The sequence below is a fragment of the Zootoca vivipara genome, chromosome 7 (genome assembly GCF_965207765.1).
Source record: "Zootoca vivipara chromosome 7, rZooViv2.hap1.1, whole genome shotgun sequence".
Lineage (NCBI taxonomy): Eukaryota > Metazoa > Chordata > Lepidosauria > Squamata > Lacertidae > Zootoca > Zootoca vivipara.
In genome coordinates this window covers 56,184,698-56,204,244 of record NC_142590.1, presented here as the reverse complement: position 1 = coordinate 56,204,244, position 19,547 = coordinate 56,184,698, and the positions used below count along the sequence as shown (strand labels likewise).

Sequence of the window (19,547 nt, the reverse complement as noted above, 5' to 3'; positions counted from 1 at the left end):
AATATATTTGCTTGACAGTGATGGCAATGAAGGCCACATTGCAACAGAGTGTTCATAATCTTTGCTATCAGAACTGTTCTTTTTCCTGTGTAGCCTCATGATTTCCTTTGGCATTTTGTTTCCTGATACTGATGAAACTTGGTTGCCAGCTGGAGCCTATTTTCAGATGAGATGAACTACAAAGGATGTTGTGAATAAGATCACAGAGTAGGTCTTCAAGACACATTTTATAATCAAAAACTATGCTCGAACTACAAACCCATTAAAGAATCATTATATCAAACATCAGCATACCAAAAATAGTCATATGAAAGAGAACCACACTATAGGGCAAACTGCATTTTGACATTTGAGGCTTTGAATATCTTCAGGTTTTGTTTTTCAACTTTGCATAGACATTAGTTGTATCTGTCAGGACAGATAAAATGTGGTTGAGATATGGGTGGGAAAATCTGCCAATTTTGACTTCTCTCGGTTTCTCATTTTTCCAATCTTAAAATCAGTTCTCTGCATTTCTACATAATCTATATTCCTGCGTATAAGACGTATAGTGTGTATAGTGATGTATGGAAGTGAGAGCTGGACCATAAAGAAGGCTGATCGCCGAAGAATTGATGCTTTTGAATTGTGGTGCTGGAGGAGACTCTTGAGAGTCCCATGGACTGCAAGAAGATCAAACCTATCCATTCTGAAGGAAATCAGCCCTGAGTGCTCAACTGGAAGGACAGATCGTGAAGCTGAGGCTCCAATACTTTGGCCACCTCATGAGAAGAGAAGACTCCCTGGAAAAGACCCTGATGTTGGGAAAGATGGAGGGCACAAGGAGAAGGGGACGACAGAGGACGAGATGGTTGGACAGTGTTCTCGAAGCTACGAACATGAATTTGACCAAACTGTGGGAGGCAGTGGAAGACAGGAGTGCCTGGCGTGCTCTGGTCCATGGAGTCACGAAGAGTCAAACACGAATAAACGACTAAACAACAACAACAACAAAATCAGTTCTTTGCATTTCTACATAATGTATATTCCTGCGTATAAGACTACTTTTTAACCCAGGAAAATCTTCTCAAAAGTCGGGGGTCATTTTATATGCCGGGTCGTATTTCTTATACGGCAAGTATATCCCAAACTCTATATTTTAACTGGAAAAGTTGGGGGTCATATTATACGCCCAGTCATCTTATACACCGGAATATATGGTATGTCCTTTAAAAAAAGACATTGTGAAAATTCATCAGCATTTCAATGTTCAAAAGTATGCATATTTTTGCATACAATTTTGCCTATTGTATGCATGTACAAAAGTAATAAAAAGTGCAGTGACACCATTAAGACTTAGAGCTACTTCATATATATTCAATTTCAGAAACTCTATACAGACAGGTAGGACATTGGTGCCTTTATCTATATACAGTGGGTGCCATTATTCCTCCCCTTTCCTGATTGAGTGTCCAGAAATCACCTAATCTTTTGTCGCTGGACTGGCACACAGGTACAATGACTCATTTCTCTTCCAAGGTGCTATATTGACATTAAGTGGTGTGGCCTTTATGCTGTATATTTTTTCTTCAGCTTTATCACAGGGGCTGGGCAGGGCTGGGCATGTGGGTATAAGTACAAAGCCTTTGTTTAGTTGTTACAAGTCAAGGAAAGCATAAGACTTGCACTGCCAGGATGAAGCCGTTGATCCTTTTCATGTTTTGTATTTGGCTGGCCAGTGGATTTCACAGGTAAGCACATTTTCTTGGCTTTATTTTTTCTTCTTTCAAGCAGTAGACATTGCCCAGTCACAAGGCTTAGCTGTGAGGTACAATCCTGCAAACTGCAGGACACTTAAAACTAGTGCCCCAAATTTGTTACAACACACAGACTTCCAACACTGGCACACAAGTGCACCAAGAATGTATGGTGAATGATGCTCCAAAGCAAAGGCGCGTGGTGATCAAATCTCACACTGTGTGGAGCATTGCTAATGGGATCCACAGAGTGCATAACAATACATGGCAAATAATGGCCAACTGCAGAAAAAGTGCAGTATTGCCACTTCAGTAGGTTGATACCAGGTAACAACAACAAAGCCAGAGGTGAACTCATAAGAAATGTGCCATGGACAGAGTTCTAAAGATATGAGCAATAGAAACCATAGAGCTGGTGGCAACTATAGTTGTCCCTCATAAGAATGCTTTTCTTAGTTTTTACAGTGCAGCATTACTTACATTTTCTTCTGCTTCCCCTCAGAGTTCCCCTGAGAAGACATAAATCTTTGAGGAAGACTTTGAGGGAACGTGGGCAGCTGTCTCAGTTCTGGAAGGCCCACAAGTTGGATATGATCCAGTACACCCAGGACTGCTCGGCTATCCAGGAAGCCAATGAGCCACTCCTCAACTATTTTGATGTAAGTTAAGAGCTGGAGCGGAACCATGAGAAGCAGCAATATGGCAGCGACAAAGGAGACAGATGTTGCATTGTTGTTGTGTGTGGTTTTTGCATGAAGGACCTTTAGACAAGCTCCCTGTCTCCCCTTTCAACTGAATCTATACAAATTCAGAAATTAGATAATATATGGCACCTTGCCATATATCTGCTCTGCAAGCTGTTGGCTTATTCCTTTTCTTTTTGATGGGTCACTTAGAAAAGCAGCTCCAGTCTTAGACAAAGGGTTCCATTCAGTCTATGCATATGTGTAATGAATCCAATTATTTCTACATTTTACTTCCCTCGTGGGGAAGAACACAATTATAATTTTATGTGCTCCCCACTTCCTCCAAGCAAGGAGAAGTTCCGAGGGCAGCACTTAACCCAGCTTAGGTTTCCTTTGAAATGTACAAGTTCAGCACAGGTGGAAACAGGCAGCAAAGCACACCTACAAGCAGGAAATCCACTGCAGAATCACAAACCCCACCAGGATACCATCTAATTCTCTGCCTCTCTTCCAGTCCCGCCAGGCTGGTGTTTATCTCGCTGCTCCTCTAGTATATTCTGCAACATGTCCCTGGTGCAATAATAGTGCATTAGTGATAGATTTATACTGGATTGTCCACACATTGTTTTGCTTTATTAGCTGTTCTGTGATGCTTCCCCAATGTTGTTGCATTATTGCTATCTGAAGGGGGAAAGAATCACATTATTTCCATCAATAAGATGTTTTAGTTAGAAAGTTGGGGTGGTATATCACATCAACTGTGTACTTCTATGTCAAGATACAGAGCTAAAGTTCAGGTCTCTTTTTCGAAGTCCCTAATACCACATGTCTGTGCAAAGGGGCATATTGGAAACGCTGAATGGGCAAAGGTTTCCATTCAGTTGGGAAAGGTTTCTGCTTTTCTGTGGCTGTGCTGAGTATTTCTCCATCACAATACCTGGAAAAGAAATGTTGTTGTTTTCCTTTCTGCTAGGTAGAATATTTTGGACAGATCTCCATTGGGAATCCTCCTCAGAATTTCACTGTGCTCTTTGACACAGGTTCCTCCAACCTCTGGGTGCCATCCATTTACTGTGTCAGCAAAGCTTGCGGTATGGATGGGGGTGGGAGGAGAGGGATGGGCTGTTGGCGGACTTTGGTTGTGTTTAAAGAGTAAATTCACTATAAGCTGCAAAAAAGTGATATATAAGGGTCCACTCCCAGAGGCGAAGGCAGTGGTCAGGTTCCTTGGTTACAAAGTGCTTTTTATTTTGATGTACGAGTCACATCTTGATTTTACATATCATGGAGGCCCATGAAGAACCCACTTTAAACTGTGCTCTGTGCAAGCTGTTGCCATGCAGTTCAGAGGTGGTGAACCTCAGGCCTTCCAGAGCTCTCTTATCTTGCCCTCAGGAGACACCCCTGTTCCACACCCATCCTCGAGTGCTTTGGCCAGCCACCAGAACTTGTTTCTGAATTGTGATAAGGCCTCTTGCTTGCCTGGCTGGAGGGATGTGTGTGTAAACCTCTGCTTTGCATGGAGCTGACTGTACAGAGATAAGACTCACTTGTTTCTTGACCTGCTTCTTCACCTCTGCCCATCCACCACTGGCATATGGCCCCTGAAAGATTGCTCATGAGGAAATGTGGCCCTCAGGGCAAGCTGTGTTTGATGGAAAGCTTTAATAAAATCTTTTTAAAAAAAAAAACCACACACACACTCAGGCCCTCCATCATAGGGTTGGGCAATTCTCCCTATGCCTCCTACCGATATTCCCATATGGGTGTTTGTAGTAGCTTGATACTTGGATATAGATCACATATCATCACTGCTTCTGTGTGATACAAATTAAATTGGGCTGCATGTGGTGGCTGCGGTATGTAAACTGTACTTTATCCCATCTGTAAAATGGGAGCCAAATTATCTTCCTCCCCAGCCGATTGTGTTGCAAGTTACAGTACTCTCTTGTGATTGGAGAGTGTTTGCTATAAAATGAAGAATCTGTTGTAAAGAAGGGAAATAAGAGGATCAGTCAGGAGGGAAAATGATTAGCCATAGAAATCTTTGTGTTAAGTCTTTCTTCTTTTTGCATGTCAGGGTGTGATCTTGATTTCACCACAGGGAGGCGCATTTACTATGATAAGTGATGAAAAAAAGAATACATTCAGACAGTTTCCCTGAGGAATGGTTATAGGAAAAAGCAGCTTGGGGTGATTTTTCTAAGTAAAAAATTATTGTGTAAATAAGCAAGGCACTGGAAGAATTGTCTAATAGTGAATGCAAGATAATTGACTGTAGTCTTCTGCATGTTTACTCAGGAGTAAGTCTTGCTGTGTTCAGTGAGACCAAGGTCGTTTCCACACAGCAATTTTTTTGGGGGGGGGGATGGTGCTGCATAAAAGTATCCACATGATGTCACCCGCATCAGAATGGCATCTCATATCCCCCCTCAATTTATTTATTTTTTAAAAATAGATTTTATTAATTTCTTTCTTTAAAAACATAAGACACACAACACATATACATACATTTGAATTTCTTCTCCTCTCTCATAACATTTTACAAAACGGAAGTAGAAAAGGAAAAAGTTAAAGTAAAGAAAGAAAAAAGATAAAGAGGGGGGAAAATACTATTACCGAAAAAAACAAAACACTCCGACTCCATATACAAAAAAGAACAACAAAAAACAACAACATTAACATATTCTTTGTGATGACTTCCAATTATTCTCTCTGCAATCTATATATTAACCTTATTTTATTCTGGATTTCTGTTTACATTTATTTTTCTTTAAAATATCCCCCCTCAATTTAATTTGGACACATTTTTGGGGTGGTGGTGCTACTTGTTGGATTTTCCCGGACATAGCCAGGATACTGTTAGAAGCAGTGTCTGAGTCCGCCCAGCAAAATCGGCAAAATGTCTGGGACGTATGGCAACGCATGTCGGCAGTGCCAAAAAAAAGTTCAACAAAATATGTGGCTGACTTTGGTTTGGACTGTGTCATGTGGATACTGTACAAAACCACAAAGCAAGGAAATGCAAAACCCAAACTCAAAAGGCCATTAAGGCACAAAATTGGGTACAATAAATATTAAGGTAAAGCTAAAGGTACCCTTGACTGTTAGGTCCAGTTGTGGACGACTCTGGGGTTGCGGCACTCCATCTCGCTCTATAGGCCGAGGGAGCCAGTGTTTGTCCACAGACAGCTTCCGGGTCATGTGGCCAGCATGACTAAGCTGCTTCTTGCAAATGCCATTTACCTTCCCACCAGAGTGGTACCTATTTATCTACTTGCACTTTGATGTGCTTTCGAGCTGCTAGGTTGGCAGGAGCTTCCAGTTCATGTGGCCAGCATGACTAAGCTGCTTCTGGCGAACCAGAGCAGTGCACGGAAACGCTGTTTACCTTCCCGCCAGAGTGGTACCTATTTATCTACTTGCACTTTGACGTGCTTTCGAACTGCTAGGTTGGCAGGAGCTGGGACCAAACAATGGGAGCTCCCCCCGTCGCGGGGATTCAAACCACCGACCTTCCGATCGGCAAGCCCTAGGCCCTGTGGTTTAGACCACAGCGCCACCCACGTCACTTCAATAAATATTGATTTCTGACAAATCTGGAAACTTTAGGCTAGGGAAAAAATGTTTTTAGGAAACTCATCAATCACATCTATAGGGTAATGCAGAATATGGTGTTTTACTAGTGCTCAAATGGCAATAGTAGATGATGCTCAATTCAAGCAAACTCAGTTTTAACAAAGCAATAAAGCAACCCACAATAATTAATACAATATCTCTGGGCACTCACAATGCATATTTCTAGGGCGTTCTCCAGGTTTCTGGTTATCAAATGTCACCCATCCATCCTGATTAATAGAGGCCCCAATAACTCAGGTGTTACTCTAAGATGCAATTACTGTGTATTGTCATCCTGAAAAGGCAGTAACAAATACCACCCGATTCACCTCAAAACATATACAGTACTTTTCATTGGAATCTGTCTGCAACATTGCACTAGATTTCTGCTTGAAAGAAAGACCCATTGAACACAATGGCACTTCTGAGGGTAAGCATATGCTGGGGTGGGCAATGAGGGTTCATGCCGCTATAGCTCCACATGTTCCTCATATGCCTGTTATGGAGTGCCATATTTTACTCCTGCAGTGTTCTCACAATTCCCCCCCCCCTTATAAAACCCCCACAGCTACACACTCCAGATATCAGCCATCACAATCCAACACCTACAGCGAAGTGGGGACTGCTTTTTCCATTCAATATGGCACAGGTAGCTTGACGGGAATAATCGGAATGGATCAAGTGACTGTGAGTAGAAGACCCACTTCTTTCTTTTATGCTTCTCAAAGCCTTCTTATCATATCCTGTACTCTTTTGAGACAATAAAGTGTTACCTGGACAAGACAGGGCCACACATGAACACCTTTTAGGAGTAGGAGCAGGGGGCATCCTTGTTTTTCTCAGGGTTTCAAGTCCAGAACTATTCCTAGCTCCAAAGGACCTGATCTTAGAAGATGCTCAGCACTCCTAGTTCATATAAATCAGGATGTTCAAAGAAAATGACTACCATGTCTTGGGCCTTAAGAGATTCTCCTGTAATATTTACTGCACCTTGAACATATGAAACTGCCTCACATTGATTGATACTATTAGTCTTTACTACCATCCCAATATGGTATACTTTAAACTGGCAGCAGCTCAGAGTGGCTGGGGCAACACAGTCAGATGGGCAGGGTACAATTATTATTATTATTATTATTATTATTATTATTATTATTATTATTTATTTAGTCCAAGCCTTGGTTGAGTCTGTGTTGTCAGGCATCAACTCCAGTCTCTTCTCATGTTTCCTTGTTATATCTTTCATTGTACATAATTTCTGTAATTTTAAGTTTTGCTTTAAACTTTTTTTCACTATTGTGTTTTGATATTAACATTGTGTTTTAATAGTTGTAACTAGCCCTAAGACGTTAAGTTGAATGGCAGGTAATAAATTTTAATAATAATAATAATATCCCAAATGTTTCCTTCTCTCTGAACTTTACCTTCTGGGTTTCACTATAACTGGTTTCTTACGTGACCATAGGATGAGAAATAATGTGTAGGACTTCTGCCCTCCAGGTTGAAGGAATCACTGTAGCCAATCAGCAGTTTGCAGAGAGTGTCAGTGAGCCTGGCAACACCTTTCTGGATTCAGAATTTGATGGGATCCTTGGTCTGGCCTACCCATCCCTGGCGGTGGATGGAGTCACCCCCGTCTTTGATAATATGATGGCTCAAAACTTGGTGAACTTGCCAGTATTCTCTGTTTACCTGAACAGGTATGAGAACATGACCAACAATGCCAGTCACTGGCTTGTCTTTCAAGGCCAGCAACTGCATTAAATTAAATAAATGAAAACTGAGACCAAAAGGCAAGCAGAATGTGACTATTTAAACATGCAGAGATTTAGAAGAGGCGGGGAATTCATGTGAAATACCAGTGGAGTAAAGTGGAATTACACTGATGGAAAGGCCCACATCAAAAAGAAATCCCATTTTTTTTCCAGGAACCCAGACTCCTCTATAGGAGGGGAACTGATCTTTGGTGGCTTTGATCCTTCCCATTTTAGTGGAAGCCTCAACTGGATTCCAGTCACTAAACAGGGATACTGGCAGATTCAACTGGATAAGTAAGCGCCTCTTATTTCTTGGTGTTGGAATTCTCTGAAATGACAGCGCAGAAAAAGATGGGAAAGTCTGTAGAGAGAATGCTGTAATGAAAATCAGTAATATGCTTTCCTGACATCAACGAAGGCCAAAATCTAGGGAACTGAGGGCAGTATCCAACTAGCATGCTCTGACATCACACAAGGATATCTGCTTGTGCAATGGAAATCCCCCACTTCTCTTGCCATGGGTGCCTTGTGCCCTTCCCAGATCTGCTCCGGAGGGTTGGGAGAAACCCCAGAACAGGAGGGGGGAAGTTCTGTTGTACAAGCAGATATCCTTGCACTGATGGAAAGTGTTATTAGACAATTGCCTTGGGTGCAGAAATTCCAGGCTACCTTCCCCAGTTATGTAAAGGAGGCAGCTGCTGCCTGTAGTTTTGAAGCTTAGTAGCTCATTGGTTGGGTGATATCTATTAGAATCCTGGAATTCCAATATGCAGCCATGGGGGTCCTCCAGTCCAGACTCGGACCATGATGTGTTCCTTTCCCCTGTAACATCCAAAGCTGCCACTAGTCTCCAAAATGGCAGCTTCAGGAGGTGATTCACAAAGGGAAAACAGAGCAAGAGAAAGGGTTAAATCCCCTGCATGCCATACTCCTCAGAATACAAAGATGCATTTGAAGCAATATCTTGTTTGTCTCTTATGGATCTTCTGATCTTTACCAGTTGCCCAGGGTCTAGATGGATACAGCTGCAAAGAGCAAAAAGCCAAGAGGAAAATGGCAGTCGTTAAAAATGAAAAGAGTATTCTGGTCTGTCGGAACACGCTTGGGGCCCCCACACAGCCCCTGGAATGAGGCAGACCTCTCCGGGCATCTTCCTGATGAAGTGCAGCCTGGGATGTTCACAAATCAGTCCTGGTGCGCACCAGCAACGCATATCTAAAGACCATGTGCACGCTCAATCAGCAGAGTATAGCAGAAACTATTGTGGAGCGTAGGTGTGTGCATGCTAAGTATTTATTAAGCAACATATACAGGACAAAGCAATCATGGCATCCTCTGAGAGAGAGAGAGAGAGAGAGAGAGAGAGAGAGAGAGAGAGAGAGAGAGAGAGAGAGAGAGAAGAAGTACTAAAGTACACTACAAATGGAAGAGATAAGAATGGCTTCGGTTCTCACACTTTCCAAGCCTGGAAAGTAAACAATCACACATCCAGGAAAAGAGTATTCTGGTCAGGTTAGCTTATGATAAGATGGGCAATAAGGGCAGCAATGCAGTTCTGCTGGAGCAGCAACCATCTGCACCCTTTATTCAGGGCTGATTTCATTGTCCTTCTTTTCAGTATCCAGGTGGGTGGAACAATTGAATTTTGTGCAGAAGGATGCCAAGCTATAGTGGACACAGGGACTTCTCTCATCACAGGTCCTTCTGAAGATATAAAGCGAATGCAGACATTAATTGGAGCAGTACCTATGGATGGGGAGGTAGGTTCTGATTTGGAAAATAAACTCACCACAGCATCTCAGATGGAGTGCCACACATCATTCTAGGGCAAGCTCTATACTTTTCTCTTTGCACTTCTGTTTTACTTCCTGCTGGTTTTAGGCCTTTGTATTTCCTCCTTCATCATTAGGGACTGGGGGGTGGGATTTGTCCCAGTTCACATTTAAAGGCAAATTTACCTGATTTGCACCTTCCAAAACAGCACAAGAATCAGAAACACAGACATCCTTTTTTAAATTCACACTTCTCTGAATTTTGCAATGCAGTTTTGCAGCCAAGTAAACGGCGTTTTCGTGCACTGCTCTGGTTTCGCCAGAAGCGGCTTAGTCATGCTGGCCAGATGACCCGGAAAAACTGTATGTGGACAAATGCTGGCTCCCTCGGCCAGTAAAGCGAGATGAGCACTGCAACCCCAGAGTTGTTCGCGGCTGGACTTAACTGTCAGGGGTCCTTTACTTTTACCTTTTTAAAATGTGTATGAAAATGCACGTACTAGTATAAAGTGTGCATATTGATATAGGCAAAAATCTGCCTTTATTCCCTTATTGGGTTCTCCATCGGTTGGAGAATATAACAGAGGCCAACCAGAGAAGTTTGAGAAGCAAAGCCTTTATTTTCGCTGTTGCAACAGGGTCCTTCCCCTCACGCAGGAGAACAAGGAAGGAACCCCAAACAAAGGTGTCCTGCCCTTAAAAAGAAATTTGAAATTGGTTTCAGCCCACCCCCCAGAAGCATCATCCATATGTCACAGAAGGGGTGTAGCCCAAGACCCCTCTCCCTAGATTCATCATAGGTACATCATGAAAGGGGAGGTCTGGTGGCAGTAATCTGAGCATCCTGGACCCTGCCCCCAAAACCTAATCAACAAAAGAGAGAGATATTTACATTTCCCTGTTTCCCAGCCAAGTTAATCACACCCTTTTGTCTGGCACCCAGGTATCAGGATGCCAGGGATTATCACTTTAATTCCTGAGACAATGAGAAGGTTCCCCCCACCCCCCTTCTTCCTTGCAGAGGAACACCTGGTCAGAGAGAGAGAGTCAAAATGGTGTCAGTCAGGCCTGTCTTCCTGTGCTGCTTCAGACATGTTTCTGTACATTCATGTACATGTTTTATGAACAATTATTATATATATATATGACCTTAAAATTCTTATAACAATATAAATGCATCTATTAGTGAAAATAACATGCAAAGATGCATGATATTGGGGGAAAACTGCTTTGCAAAAATATATCTTAAACAAATTACATAGAAAAATGTGTATGTTGGGGAAAATCCTCACTAAAATCTTGATGGCTTTTCATGAGGGCTAATTAATTTGTTGTTTGTTTGCAAGCTGAGAGAAACTGAAATGGACTGATTTGCCCATCCGTATTTATACCCATCTAGGTTTGGGGTGTTGTTTTTTTGTTTTTGTTGTTGTTGTTTACTTTGTACTGTATTTGGCATGCTACTTTAAGTACTCATAAGTGTCTGCTAAATACAGTTTCCAAGTGAGGGTCTTATTTTGGAGGAAGGGGAGTTCTCTGAAATGACAGCCCAAATGAATTTGGGAAGTTCTTTGGGAGAAAGCTGTCATGAAAATCAGTCATGTTTGAAATTGAAAATGGCCCAAACCCAGGTAATCATGTAGCTAGGTCTAATATTTCACAGCTGAAAATAGGGATATGCTTGTAACCCCCTAATTCTCATATTGAGGATCACTTCATGAGCCTCACTGCCACATGCTGCTGAAATACAGATGGGGAGAAAGGGGGATGTGTAACCTTTTCACTGACAGCTGTGTTTTCTGCTATAACTTGTTACTTCCAAGCTTTCCCCCCCCCCCCTTATGCAGTTTGAAATGTATATTTATGAGCCAATGCCTTTACATGCACATACCTTTAAATGACCCAGTGCAAGAAAGAATGCATCCATTGTGTCTTCTTTTGTATGTAGACTTCCCTCCCCAAAATTGCATAGGTAGGTTGGTTGGTTTTACTTCAAAAATCTGTATTCGGACCATTGCAAGTATCTCCATTGTTTTGCAGTATGCCATCGAATGCAACAACCTGAATGTAATGCCTACCGTCACTTTCACAATCAATGGGATCCCTTACACTCTTTCCCCAGAGGCCTACACCCTCCAGGTAAGGCCTGCCTCTCTTCGGTCCTCTTCTGCAAGACAAGAATGCCTGCCGTTCTTGAGGAATTATGGACTAGATTTTGTGAGATCTTTCTTTAGCTTCACATTGAGGAAAGAGGTAGGAGAACAATTCTGTTGGTGTTTTCTTCTTTCGGAATAATAGCTTCCACGTTAAGAAACTTTTCCATGAACTCAGATTCAGAAAAAGTCTGTATAGGGATCATGCATCAAAGAGGTCAAAACAAAACAAAACTGTGGCAGAACTCCTAGGGCTGCATAGCTTGGATTGTGTAATGACAATTGGTTACCTATTAACCCTCTTTAATGGAACTCTACAATCAAAACAGTTTAAGAAGGGACGAAAGGGCCACGGCTTCCATGCATACTTGCTATGTCAAGGGGGAATTTTAATCTGTACAAGTAAATGATGACACACAATAATTCACAAGGTGTGGGCATGTGCACACACAGTTAAGAGTGTGTGTTGTCATGTGCATGTTGCCATGTGGTGCTCTCAGTGCTTCCACTTTATTTGCCTTTTAAAAATATAAAATGGTAAAAACAGCCTGTAGCAAAGCATTTTCAGTTCAATGGATGAAACTCCTATTCTGTGTACAGAATGTTGGCATCCTGGATTGGGAATGATTTGCTCCCACATTTATAATATTGTTTGCTCTCACATCTATAATTGTTTGTTCCCCAATAGGAGAATAGCGATGGGATGGCACTCTGCACCAGCGGATTCCAGGGCTTAGACATGCAACCCCCTGCTGGACCGCTCTGGATTCTGGGGGATGTTTTCATTGGCCAATACTACTCTGTCTTTGACCGTGGAAATAACAGAGTGGGGTTGGCTCCTGCTGTCCTGTAAGGCACGTGGGAAGTATGGGAGTCAAAGTGCCAGGCTCTACTACGCTACTTGAAGGTTTTCTCTTCTATTTTCGAACAAACACTTTTATCAGCACTGGGCTATGACAGATTCAGATTCACAATAACTGATGGACCTGTTCACGTGAGATTCCCGCTCCCTTCCTTCTCATGCAACAAAGAGAAAACAAGACTGTGCCCTTAATTACAGTAGTACCTCAGGTTACAAACATAATTCGTTCCGGAGGTCCATTCTTAACCCGAAACCGTTCTTAACCTGAGGCACGCTTTCGCTAATGGGGCCTCCCACTGCCACTGGGCTGCCAGCGCGGGATTTCCGTTCTCATCCTGGGGCAAAGTTCTCAACCCAAGGTACTACTTCCGGGTTAGCGGAGTTTGTAACCTGAAGCGTTTGTAACCCAAAGCATTTATAACCTGAGGTACCACTGTACTTAAATTGGCATGCCCATTTGTTTTGCTGTTGTTCTTCAGATTTGTTACTGCAAAAGAAAATGTGGAGGTAGGTAGGTAGGTAGTTAATTTTTAACTGGCAGCATTGTGTTCATTACATTGTAAGTTCTTTAAACTATTCATAGCACTTTTTTCAATATTTCAAAAGGCACCTTATATTAAAGTTTTCACAATATGCAAATGTTTTTAAATTTATTCAGATAAACAAAAGACAGGGGATTAGTTAACAATTCTTTAATCAATGGAGTCCCCTTATAAAGTGCTTTCTGTCTTCCTGAAATAATACTCGGTTCCTGCAATGCTGATGTTATCTAGGTGTTTTTCTGGAAAGGAAGAATAATACAGGGCTAGATGAAGTATCACATTTCAACACCTAATTTAAATGGGTGGCATTCGCTGCAGCAGTAAGGAGAACATTCCATAAGTTCAAAGATTTCTCCTTGGGCAGTGGAATATTCTCCCCCTCTTCTTCCTCTAAATCTGCACTCCCTAAATTTATTTTAGGAATTCCCCCAATCCCCCAAAGCAGATTTGTGGGCGGCGGTGTGTTCTGGGCTGCAGGGGAAGGAGAGGGGGCAAAGTCCTGCTGTGCTAGCACTAATATTTGCACTACTGTAAAAAATGCAGTTGAATACCAACCAATGGTTTTAATTTGCTACGGTACATAGCGAGGAACAACTGGTCAACATCAGTGTTGCTAACTTGGATTTTGAGAAATACTTTGGGCTTCTATAAACATTTTATTTACAATTGTTATAAGAATTTTAAGGTTATATATATATATATATATATATATATATATATATATATATATATATGTTCATAAAACATGTACATGAATGTACAGAAACATGTCTGAAGCAGCACAGGAAGACAGGCCTGACTGACACCATTTTGACTCTCTCTCTCTGACCAGGTGTTCCTCTGCAAGGAAGAAGGGGAGTGGGGGGAACCTTCTCATTGTCTCAGGAATTAAAGTGATAATCCCTGGCATCCTGATACCTGGGTGCCAGACAAAAGGGTGTGATTAACTTGGCTGGGAAACAGGGAAATGTAAATATCTCTCTCTTTTGTTGATTAGGTTTTGGGGGCAGGGGGCAGGGTCCAGGATGCTCAGATTACTGCCACCAGACCTCCCCTTTCATGATGTACCTATGATGAATCTAGGGAGGGGGGTCTTGGGCTACACCCCTTCTGTGACATATGGATGATGCTTCTGGGGGGTGGGCTGAAACCAATTTCAAATTTCTTTTTAAGGGCAGGACACCTTTGTTTGGGGTTCCTTCCTTGTTCTCCTGCGTGAGAGGAAGGACCCTGTTGCAACAGCGAAAATAAAAGTGCCTTGCTTCGTACGTCCTGGTTTGGTCTCTGTTATTTGGTGGGCAGGAGACGCTTAAATTCGTCTGCCTGCCAGGATACCTGGACTCTACCTGTGTCAAGGATCCACTTATTCCTAGGACCGTGTAGCTCCGCAAATTTTTACAACACATACATACATACATACATACATACATACATACATACATACATACATTGATATCCTCCTGCCTATCTTCTCTCATGGGACCCAAGGTGGTGTTCACGGCAGTCACCCATTCAGACACAGACCATCTCCTTATTTGGAAGTAACATGTCAGGTCCAGACCAGTTACTGGCGTTCCTGCTTCAGATTCTGCTATGATTGTAATGACTTTAATGTTTTTGTTACAATACTGTGTTTTTATCATTATTGAATTTGGTATGGGGCCACCATATTTGCTCTGCAGGTAATGAATTTAACATATAAATGAAAAAAATGCCAAGAAGAATTTTGTAGCAGTTTTATTGTAATTTAACTTGCATCTTAGCACATCTTTGAAACATATGATGACAGCAAGGTATGTTGACCTCAATATAAAATAATTGCTTGCTCGATTATTTACTTCATAACTTTTCTACACCACTTGATCTTAAATTAAACCTCCAAGTGGTTTACAAAAAATATGTTTTAAAATGCTAATGTTCTTCAAGGGGCTAACTAGCAGCCAGGATTGAAGAATGCTATTTCTTACATTATCTTATCATTTCAAAGGCAGAAGAAAGATAAGATGGGAATTTACTGTTATATTGCAGGATGATATGCAGGAATGATGTAAGGGTTTTGACTCCTAAGTGCTTAACAATAGCAACAACAAATGGGCTTTAAAAATAAAAATTAGGCTCTCAAAATGAAGAAAGCTTGTGAATTTCTTCTAGCATTTAGAACTTCTAGCTCAGTTCTAAATGCTGATCTACTATTTTGCAGCTGACTCTAGCAGGTGGATTTTTGAGGGCGTTGGCAGATATATTTACTAGTGTGCACATCCCTGATTTATACCACAACTCCTAAGAGTTTGGTCTGATGCTAAAGTCAAGGATTACTCTTGTGTTAAGAAAGTGTACATGACACAAAAGCAAGACACATCTTGGGAATATCACAGAAGGCAACAGATAAGGAACTAAGGCCCCATAGATATGAAGCTGAATGTGTAGCCTGCTCTTATGCCTTTGATTTCTATTTAACTACAGGTATTTCCTTTCCTTTGTAATTGGGACCAGAGGAAAGGGAGGCTTATTGTTCCCCTGATGACCCTATCAGGTTGAAAATCCACCTCACCTCCTCCCATGACAATGAGGTATAGAGAAAGCTTCTGTTTGTGACATGACAGGCTTGGAACTCCAATCCTTATTGAAAGAGATTTTGGGTGACATTTGACTTAATTTTATTCAGAGTAGACCTATTGAAATTAACATGATTAAGTTAGGTACATTACTTTCAAGGTCTGCTATGAGTAAAACTTAATTGACTGCTACCCTTTTATTGTTGCCTTTACGAATATTGAATATAGCCTTTACGAGGCTATATTCAATTTTCCCAAAGGATTCCTTTTCGAGAAATGGGTCAATTCAATTCAATTTTATTCGACCGTCAGTCAGAAATAAACATTTATCCATACAAAATTTAAAACATCTAGGCATTTAACATCTAAACATCTAAAAAAACTGAAACCGACAATAAATTAGACTATATATTTAGACCCATGTCGGCGCTGGGAAATGGATCAACATAAGGCTCAGATCTCAATACTTTCAAGGATCACATGCCCAGGCTTCAACTGAAATACAGTACTATCAGTATATAGCACTTCCACCCGATGCCTCACCCCTATCGGTGTACTGAGTTTGTACCAAACTTGTCTTGCCAGGCGCCGTGCCCATCTTCTCTTTGTCATCTTCGCCAAATGTTTTGTGCAGATACCTGCTCACACGTGGTCTACCCCTTTAAAGACTGCAATTCCGTTTCTGGGTGTACTTGAAAAATCACCCTTAAGCAAACTGAACTGCAACCTTCTGGGAGTTCTGCTCCAATGGACAGTTACACTGTGTGCTCACATGAGCAGTTAAAACACAAGAGAGGAGCAGCTGGGGCCCTTCTATGCTACATAGAATTTTGGAGTGCACTTCTCCAGTAAAGGCAGTGCCAGCATTTGAGAGAGCAAAACGCCTTTGGCTCAGCCATGCTCCTTCTGGGAGTGGGAGCAGGTCATCTGTCCCTAACAACTTATGGGAGGAAGAAGAGTCATTACAGAGGTAGCCCTACACAGAGTACATTGCAGTAGTCCAAGTGGGAGATAACCAGGGCATGTACCACTCTAATGAGACAGTCTGCAGGCCCATAGGGTCTCACCCAGCATACCAGATGGAGCTGGTAGACAGCCACCCTGGACACAGAATTAGCCTGTACCTCCATGGACAGCTGTGAGTCCAAAATGACTCGCAGGCTGCACACCTGGTCTTTTAGTGGCACAGTTACACCATTTGGGAACAGGGAGTCCCCCACAGCTGCCTGTCTTCCGTCCCCCAGAAACAATAACTTCTATCTTGTCAGGATTCGACCTCAATCCATTAGCTGCCATCCATCCTTCCACTGCCTCCAGACACACAGAACATTCACCGCCTTCACTGGGAAGTGAAGCTGCATGTTACTGGAAAACAGAAGTGAGTTTATTGCAGATGACTTCTGGTTCTGTCCTTAAGAGACTCAGAAGCTCAAAGAGGAAGTGAGATTGAAGGCTTTCATGACTCTTCAGTAATCCTCACTGCTAAACATATAACTACTGTGATTCGCAGCTGCAATCTGCCTCTTCAGCAACCTATAGCAGATCATGTGATTTCATAGCCATAGAGCCAGTTCAGAAGTTTTTTTAAAAAACACACGCACACACAGATTACAATGGTAAAGAGGTGATAGGTTTTGCTTGCGGTTCGAGGACCCGCCCCCCACGAGAAATAAAGACACAGTGACACATGGTATTATAGTTAATGGGTAGAATAAGGCCACAACTTTATTGGTTAGAGCAAGTGAGAGGTATTGGACTCGCTAGCAAGCGTGACTCCACCCCGCTCGGCGGGGGGGTCATATCAGGTTATCACCCCGAGGAAGGAGCCTGTTGATGCAAATACAGCTGAAAGCTCCCCCTGGTGTTACCGGGGGTCGTGCCATGGCCCTAGCCACCAGCAGGGCGTCAGAACAGGATCCACGACCGCCGGATCCCTTAAGGGGATACCCCTATAAGAGGAGGGTTGGATGATGGCCACAACCAGTCCTCGAACACACCAGACAACTCCATATTCCAATGCCTACCGCCAAATACCGAAGAAGTTGTGACGAATTGCTATGAGGTAGGCGAAAAAACCAAGAGGCCGGTGCCAATTAGCCAATTGGATAAAAAACTCCTACCAGGCCCTTGGGCAACCAAAGGCAACCAACCGAAGTCCATAGCAAGGTCAAAGCGAACACCCCAATGGAAGACCTAAAGGGAGGGTGGGCGGGAGATCCAATGAGGAGCAGCAGCAAAAGGGGGCAATCTGGAGGCTGCCGCGCTCATTTGAAGCAGGTAACCCCGCCCACAAGCTGGCCCTATTGGCCAGCCAGGGCTCTGAGCACGGCAGCAGGTATAGGTAGAGCAGGGGGGCGAACACGTCCCCCCTGCTCGGTGCGTGGAGCGGGTCCCGCCTGCAAATTCCCCCCTCCCTGAAGAGGAGGGATCTTGTTTTTTCTTTGTTTCGACACTTCATGTCAAAAACTCTCTACAGGGAACTTGGGTGCTAGGCCAGATTCCAGCTGTCTGATACACTAGGAAGTTTAACAAGCAATGTCCCCCACCTACATTCTGAAGTGGTACAGTCAAGGACGATCTGTAACATGTTTCTTCTGCATGCTTGCATCAGCTCATAACCCGTATACGTAATACCACTGATATCTCCTTCAGCATAATACTTTTCAAAGGCAGAAATCTACATGTTTACCTGCCTGCAAGTTATCAATGCAGATGCAGTATATATAATTATTTCTATACTGATCTCCCTTTTAAAAAATAACTAAAATGCAACAAATACCGGTATAGAAATGGGGTGAGCTGAACGTAAAATTGGAAAACTGAGAAATACTGAAAGTGACTGATTTGTTCACCATGTTTCTCTGAAATCTTGGAGAGCTGCTGCCAATCAGTGTACAGTCATACCTCATTTTAAGTATGCTTTGGTTTGAGTACTTTCAGTTTAAGTACTCCGTGGACCCATCTGGAATGGATTAATCCACTTTCCATTACTTTCAATGGGAAAGTTCGCTTCAGGTTAATTACGCTTCAGGTTAAGTACAGACTTCGGGAACCAAATGTGTACTTAAACCGAAGTACCACTGTAAACCAGTCTTTCCTAACCTGCTCCAGATGTTGTCACACTACAACTCCCATCATCCCTGGCCATTGGTCATGCTGACATGATCTGAGGGGAGTTGGAATCCAGGGTAGGGAAAGCTGATGCAGACAACAATGATCCGGCCATGCCAATTCTCTGACTCAATATAAGGGAGCTTCCTGTTCCCATGTGTTCAAATAACAAATGAAATTTAGTTGTAATTCCTGCATTGGACTCTAACTCCCATCAGCCCTAGCCAATAGGGCGAATGGTCAGGGAGGATGGGAGCTTTAGTCCACAACACCTGGAAAGCCATAGGAGATCAGTTCCTGATCAACATCCAGTATACTACAGTGGTACCTCTACTTACGAATGTTTCTACTTACGAATGGAGCTCCGTCCACCATCTTGGATGTGGTTTGATAGGATTTTTTCTACTTACGAACTTTTAGATAGGGTTGCTTCTACTTACGAATTTTTTCTCCCAATGCATTCCTATGGGATTCGACTTACAATTTTTTTCGACTTACAAATGTGTGTTCGGAACGCATTAAATTCGTAAGTAGAGGTACCACTGTACTTTCCTCTTTCAACATCCTATATTGAGTTCATCATCAATAAAATGGAAACCAAACCTCAGCCTTGTCTCAGGTATTTTAAGGACAAATACAATCCAAATTAGGTTCCCAGAGGCAGCATCATTAAAAAGCCAGATGAGGTTATAGGTAGAAATATTTGTTTTAGAAGTCTTGTGAATTTTAGGCCAATCTTATGATTTTGCAGTTCT

The 19,547-nt window shown here is 42.4% G+C and overlaps 1 protein-coding gene across 2 annotated transcripts; it reads left to right on the top strand.

The window, feature by feature from the left end:
- The first annotated feature begins 1,649 nt into the window (after positions 1-1,649).
- Positions 1,650-13,809, top strand: CTSE (cathepsin E). Of its 2 annotated transcripts, none has more exons than XM_035123991.3 (9): positions 1,650-1,730; positions 2,239-2,395; positions 3,396-3,513; positions 6,609-6,727; positions 7,541-7,740; positions 7,969-8,091; positions 9,416-9,557; positions 11,610-11,708; positions 12,411-13,809. In XM_035123991.3, exons 1-9 carry the CDS (start codon positions 1,675-1,677, stop codon positions 12,573-12,575), a joined length of 1,179 nt encoding a protein of 392 aa, XP_034979882.1. In that variant the 5' UTR covers positions 1,650-1,674; the 3' UTR covers positions 12,576-13,809. The 2 variants fall into 2 exon arrangements, with proteins under 2 accessions (XP_034979882.1, XP_088530458.1); XM_088674332.1 differs by having other exon boundaries at positions 11,610-11,822.
- The last annotated feature ends 5,738 nt before the right edge of the window (positions 13,810-19,547 follow it).